We start from the raw sequence: 7,358 nt of genomic DNA, 5'->3' as shown, positions 1-7,358 counted from the left end.
TGGCCATCTGAATATTAGCACCTACTCCCATTTGAGCCATTTTTGCCACATTTCAGGGGTTAAAATGTAGTTTAGTCATTTCTGATTTTAGAAATGTTTGCTGTGATCACTTAATGGGTCTTCATCAAAATTGTGCTTGTCAGTTTATGGGCAATAATCTGTAAATTGTGATTGATTGTCAGCTGGATGAGGTACTATGTCACCTGGTTATTTTTCTTTCTTTCTTTCTTTCTTCCAGAATAAAATCTGAAAAGGCAGTCTTCTCTTTGCCATATTGAAAAGGAATTATGTAACTTAAATCAACACTTTATCACCATTTTCTACTGTTAACAAGAAACAGGAAAAAGAGATGATTTAAGCTTTGTGTCTACAAATTTTTAGCACTAAATCTTTAAGTTTGCCTTTAAGTGATGGTTTGGTCCAGATCTGAGCCAGGGCATCACTGAGCTCCTGGACAGTCTAGAGGTGCAGCCTGGTGCGTCAGGTGGACCAAAACATAACCTCCCAGATGTGTTCTGTTGGGTTTAGGTCAGGTGAGTGTGGGGGGGCCAGTCAATGGTATCTGTTCTTTTATCCTCTGGGAACTGCCTGCATAATCTCACCACATGAGAGCGGTCATTGTCGTGCATCAGGAGGAACCCAGGACACAATGCACTGGCAGGGACTGGCAGTGGGTAACGTTAACGTTTTCCACAACTTCTGCAGACACGTTCACACTTATCACACGTGCTCAGGGTGAACCTGCACTCATCAGTGAAAAGCACATGGCACCAGTGATGGAACTGCCAATTCTGGTATTCTATGGCAAATCCCAATCAGACTCCGCGGTGCCGGGCAGTGAACACAGGGCCCACTAGAGGACATCGTGAAGTCTGTTTCACACCAGTTGTGTGCTGGAGGTCATTTTATGGGGCTCTGGCTTTGCTTGTCCTGTTGTTCCTTGGATAAAGGGGCAGATAGCAGTACTGCTGATGGGTTCAGGGCCTTCTACAGCCCCATCTAGCTCTTTTAGAGTAACTGGCTGATTCCTGGAATCTGCTCCATGATCTTGAGACTGTGCTGGGAGACAGCAAACCTTCTGCCAATCTGCACATGTTATTGTGCCATCCTGGAGGAGTGCGACTATGTGCAACATCTGTAGGGTCCTGGTATCACCTCATGCCACCAGTAGTGATACTGACCCTAGTCAAATGCAAAATATGTGGGGAAAAAAACAAAAGGTGAAGAGTGTGAGTAGCTTCCACCTTTAAAATGATTCCTGTTTTGGAGGTTGTCTCATTGTTAGCCCTTTAGTGCACCTGTTGTTAACTTCATTAACCCTAAAGCGGCTGAATCTGATTAAGAACCAGCAGACCAGATCAATATCCTACAAGTTTAATTGACTTGATGCTGTACTCTGACTAAAACGTTTTTAATTTTTTAGCAGTATATATTTTACAATTTGCCATTTAAAAACAGATTACACCTTTGTAGAAATTTTATTCTATAGTACTGAAAGGATTTGTAAATGCAAACATTTACAAATTCCATTAGTTTGTCTCGTTCACGACTAAGGGTCATAAATGATAAGTTTTTTTTTTTTTATCCATACCTTTTATACATGCATTCAGAAAAACAATGGTAGGCCTGCAGGGTCCTGTTTTTGCACTCCAAGTAGAGTCACACAAATAAAAGAGAATTCAAGTGAAATATCCAACAATAAAATACATTACAGACCACAAACCTGAGATTACAGGTATGATAATGTTAATCAAGAGCAGTGCAATCACCTGTGGGTGTACCATGGGAGTCCATGGCCTTGAAGCTAATTTTAGTAAACCACACACTGTGAACACTTATTAACATGCAAATGGTTCCTCTGCAAGGTAACAGTACAGAGTACACACGTGTGAGTCAACCCAAGTTCATCACACCATCTTACTGAAATGAAGGTGTGACGGAAATAAAGGCGATAAGGACGTAACCTTCAGAAGGGTTTAGCAACTGCACGTCTCACACGTGCAATTGCTAAACTTTAAAATTACTGTTGACTAAGATTAAAACTCAGACGGAAAGTGCATCATTACAGGGTTACAGAAGAAATACACAATTCAGTATAATAGTCATAGGAAACTTACGCACATTAAAATCGGATACATAATAGAAACCCAACTTATGAAACGCAAACTACTTGAAGGCCGTTCTACAAAATTGTAAGGAAAACCTGGCTGATCTGTGGAGCCATCTAACGGGCTAAAAATCACATCGAGTGCCGTGGAGCCTCCTGGTGGTACAAGTGTATTTCACAGTCTCAATGTCTTCATCGCTGCATATATATTTGTGCGAGCAGCACAAATTGCATTATGATGTAGCCTAGTTTTAACATGACTAGGTCAAACAAAGGTATATGATATTTAAAATGTACAGAAACATTAAAGCATCTCCCACAATCATATTTGGCATAAAAATTACCTACAAAATACAGCTGCTAAAAACTCAAGACACCACAGCTGAATTTAAAAGCATTGGATAAACAAATACAAAGGCCAATGATCAGTTTTGTTGTTTTATTATCACAGAAGCACAACAGGTACCACTATGCAGGTGAACAACAAATTCAATACTATCATGAAAATAAAGTAGTTAAAAAGGAATGCTTATCTGAGAAAAAGAAAAATCCAAACATTACATCCTTCAAAAACAAACTTTCACAATATTGTCAGATCTACATGGCAGAAAGAAGCAAAAGCACTTTGGATTATTCACTTTCCTTTTTGCGTTTTGTACCAATATGCTCCACAAGATGTTTAACTTGAAACTGAAGCACTTACATCAGACACATGCAGTAGCTTTCATCTTTTTTCGCTCCACTTCTACTTGAAATGGATTCATTATCCAGCTCTAAAGTACCAATTATCAGGAGTGTGGCTTAAAAGTTTCCAAATCCACAATATTACCAGAAGGATATTGGTGCTGCAAAATGAAACTGGTCCTGCTGAAAGGTGTTTTTTTTTTCAAATCAATTCAGAGAGGGGGGGTGGACATAGAGATATGGGGAGAAGTTTAATGTATTTTTTTTTTTAGCCAATCAAAAGAAAGCTGGAGTACCCGAGTGTAAACCTGATGACTTTTTTTGTTGTACATTCAACAAAAGACTGCTCCAACTCAATTGTGAAAGGAAATAAAGACTTTAACCTAAAAGCCATGACAACTGCATTAAGTCAAAAAAGAAAATCCCTCCTTTTAAAACGACTAAATGGAAAACACTATGAAAAAACATAAAACAAAAAAACCCCTCAAAGGATAGATGCTGAAAACAGAAGACACACAGCTTACAATTTATTCCCTTAAACACAAAAAGCATGGGGAGGTGAGTACTTGCATACAGAGCTACAGCCCAGGGTTTAACACAGACAGTATGTGAGTAAGCTGCGACTGAATGGGGGAAACCATACAATAGTAAGGAAAACAAAAGACGTAAGCAGGGGAGGTTGTCCGGCGGGCTACTCCTCGTCTGAGGAGTCCCTGTCAAAGTTGTAGGCCATGAAGAAAACGTCGGGTCGAGGTGGGACGAGGGCATGGCCTGGTTTCACAATCTCAAAGCCCAGGAAACTGAAGGTACGCACCAGTTTAGCTGGAATGAGAAGGTGGACACATTAAAATGATTGAAAATACATAAGTCCAAATTAACATTGTCTTACAGGGTGGACACAGAGTCAAATAGGTGAAGAAAAAGAAAAAACGCTGTTGGCACATACCACGATCATCTCTGTTCTTGTAAAAGCAGACAAACACGCTAACGACTTTCAGATGTTCTTCAGCATACTCCAAGAGAGCTGCGAAACTGCAGGGAGAAAATAGGGCAGCTTAGCTTAGAAAATGGAAAACAAGCCTGCAAGAAGCACGCTCAACCACAATTGACTTTCTCACTGAATCTGGAGCTTATCCTCAGAGGATTAGATGAGTTTTCCTGATTTCTGTATACGCTGTGCTTTTGGTTTCGCCTGCTATGTTTCATGGTCAGCAAAAATGTGATTTTACAACAGATCAAAGTTTAAAGCGTGCAAAGGCGCCAGGGTCCAATCATAATCATAAAATGCACACACCAATTATTCTAACTTTAATTGCTTGTGACTGCTCATGAGGCACCTCACATCTGCCAACCTGGAGATCTGCAGGTATTTTCTGCATATTGCTGCTAATCAGGCCTCACCTCTCCTTGCTGCCATCAGGAAGAGGGTCCAGAGGTATCTCCACGTAGAGTGCACTGCTGCTTAGGACAGCATCCCACTGTATTGTCTTGGTAACGGTAGGACGACTTTGGAAGTGGAGTATCCCAGGGCGACCGTTCCCTGGCGGTTCCTCCGTTACAGTCAACTTTCGATCCTGGAATTTAGAAACACCACACGTGAAAACAGCAGTCTGTGACATCACATTGTTATATTAACCCCTGAAAACACTGCACAAAGTGGCATTTCTTCCAACTTACTGAGTAGAGCAGTCGAGCTGAAGGAGTGTGATCCCGTGTGCCATTCCCTCGCCCACCTGGGATCTTCAGGGGTGGGAGAGGGGCATCAGGAGCACCACAGAGGCCCCGGGCCGCGGGTACTACTACAGTGCAGGGAAAGGCTGCAGGCAGAGCAGACAAAGAAAATGTAGTCACACAAACTGCACCCTTACTTTGTGAGGGATCTTTCGTGCAAGTACAGGCACATACATGTCACAGGACTGCAGAAAAACACATACTCGGCCTGTGTGTTCAAAGAAGAGGAGCAGAAATTCATTTCCTGGAATTTTTTCTTTTTGAGGATTTTGTGAAGCATTTCACATTGTGCGCTACTGAAAACTACCTGCAGGCTCTTATTCCTACCAATGAATTATAGAGGATGTTTATGGGACACAGCGGAGCCAACAAAACCCCGATGGGTCACGTGCAACTGTTTTGTTTGAACTGTGAAGCAGCTGCTGTGTCTACACCTTAACACCCTAGGATACAGATAACCCAAACCACTGTTGCACTGGGCACACTCATCTCAAAGGAAGTTCTTGTTCTTACAGTGTTTGATCACACTGATATGCTGATTTTTTTTTTTTTTTTAAATATTGTGAAGTTTAATTATCTTAAAAACAAACACAAGATTAGAAATTATGCTTACCAAAAAGGTTTTGACAAACTAAACTAGCAAAGGCTACAAACAAACACCAGCAGGTCTGGTCTTTTAAATAATTTACAGTTTCAGTTCCCACAACAATGGCACTATGTTTACAAAGCATCTAAAGGAGCCAGCACACCAAAGCAGAAGGATGAAGTGGGAGGCAAACAGCCACAAGCGTTTGCTTTTAAAAGTGCAAACGTGGATTTGTACTCTCAAGCTCCAGTTCGAGTGTGGTTAATTCACCTAGTTTAAATTAACAGCTTAATACAGTCAAACGGCCAAATCCACAAACTAAACCTTTACGTGCTGTGATGCAAACTCATAGATTAACACCATCTTGTGGTGTGTTACACTGACAGGTCAAACTTCTTTGAGAACAAAGCATTGATCAAAGTAGGCCTTTTGTTATAGATGATTGTGTAACATGACTGCCTATCAATACAATAACTTAGTGATCACTAGTAAGCTGAGCCTGATTACTTTTCACAATATTGATTAAATCATCTGCTCCTTATTATTTGTTCCCCCCAATTAAATAGCACTTTTCTACCAACTTTGAACACAGTAAGGGCTTTCCTATAACAAGCATCTTTGTCTAGCTCACACTACAATACAGGCACCATGGGAAACTGGTGTTCGGGCTCTTGCCCAAGGACACTTCAACATGTAAGACTAGAGGAGCAGAGGGCTGACCTCCTGACCTTGTGGCTAAACTTAAATCTGATGTTAGATAAAGCACTGCTTTATTCACACTCTACTCTGCTTAGTGTGAATACAAAAGTAGCATCACATCCACACAATTAAGGAGCAGGAACTGAAGAAAAACTAAGGAAATTCTGACTCTTTATTTTACTTTAAAAAAAAAAAAAAAAGTAAAAGAACAATCTCAAATTGAGAGTGATTAGACAAAAAGGAACGATTTAATAAGAATTTTAAATATTTCAGAGATATTTCAGTAGTACGTACAGTAGCTGTGACATAAATTAATACTCTAATGACTACTTAATAGAACTTCTATCCTATATTTTGTCTGTCATTTAGAAATTTGACACCAAATGATAAAAACCACCCCAAAAAGTCTTTAGTATTGAGCGTCCTCTTCGGTTACAGTGTTATACGTGTGCGCATTTATAATGGTACGTCCATCATTGTGTACAGTAATCTTCTCACGTCACCTTCAGTAAAATGGCAGTTGCGTAATAATTTACCGAGTCAGCTCACGATGGCAAAGTCAGCAAAACGTGTTCACCTTTTTAAAATCAGTCTAGTGGTATCATACCTCTCGCTTCCGTCCTTTATTTATCTGGGGCCACCAAATGTTTACGGGAACAGCGGGACTAGCGTTGTTTCCCTGTTTCAATGCGCACAGCCCGATGAGGCGAGTTTTAAGCATTAACAATGTCACACGACAGCTGCCGTATAAAGATCTGCTTCATTCAAGAAGGATATCAGTTTACGTTGTCGGCACGTATTTCACAACATGATGTATTAAATTGCGTGTTTTCTTTTTACTTTCTTTGACAAAGCGATTAACTGTTAAATGCTGCCTACTTGCTAACTGCAGTGACGCAACTCAAGTTCAACGACGTCTGCGGCTAACGTTAACTAATGCTGGTTAAACTGCTTCTCGGGGTCACACAACAAGCCTACGTACTTTCAATATAAGAGTTTTTAAAAGAATATTAAAAACACAACAGACAAAAAAGTGTGACCTAAAGGGTATTTGATGATACTGCGTTCTACTTAAATGCTATTTACTTCCGCTTTTCTGGTGGGCCGCTAGCTTAGCCACCCCTCCCCCCACATCGCGATTAGCCGTTAGCTTAGGCGAGGTGATGGTACTTACTTCCCAATCATGTCACAAATACCGCTACTCAAATTCGCCATGATAGTAAGAGGCTGCGTTTTTCCTTCTTTCTCGCGAGCAAAGCAATGACTGTTTAGGATCCGCTGGAGGTTGGATTTTACCATCCGGCCTCGGGTAGAGACACGACGGGCTGACTGCTCTCTGCTGCGCTCCACTCGGTAGTGAACGTTCACGGAGCTGAGAGCTGGTTAAAAAAAAGAAAATCAAGCGACACAAAACGACACAAAACACCACTTCCTATTTTCAAAAGAGTTGTGAGGACGTTGCGTCTTATGCAACACATTATTTACACGATATTTTTCTTTTAGCATTTGGAAAAACACTTTATCACATGTTCTTCTTATTTACAAAATAAA

The 7,358-nt window shown here is 40.6% G+C and overlaps 1 protein-coding gene across 1 annotated transcript; it reads right to left on the bottom strand.

Moving 5' to 3' along the window:
- Nucleotides 1-2,532: 2,532 nt before the first annotated feature.
- oaz1b (ornithine decarboxylase antizyme 1b) lies at nucleotides 2,533-7,179 on the bottom strand. The gene is given in 6 exon segments (XM_026173799.2): nucleotides 2,533-3,613; nucleotides 3,738-3,823; nucleotides 4,193-4,365; nucleotides 4,469-4,555; nucleotides 4,557-4,608; nucleotides 6,982-7,179. Coding segments are annotated over 6 exon segments (654 nt in total). The 5' UTR covers nucleotides 7,107-7,179; the 3' UTR covers nucleotides 2,533-3,482.
- Nucleotides 7,180-7,358: the final 179 nt, after the last annotated feature.

Source organism: Astatotilapia calliptera, chromosome 7 (assembly GCF_964374335.1).
Source record: "Astatotilapia calliptera chromosome 7, fAstCal68.1, whole genome shotgun sequence".
NCBI lineage: Eukaryota > Metazoa > Chordata > Actinopteri > Cichliformes > Cichlidae > Astatotilapia > Astatotilapia calliptera.
The sequence above is the reverse complement of the archived record's forward strand: the minus strand, read 5'-3'. Positions and strand labels throughout refer to the sequence as shown.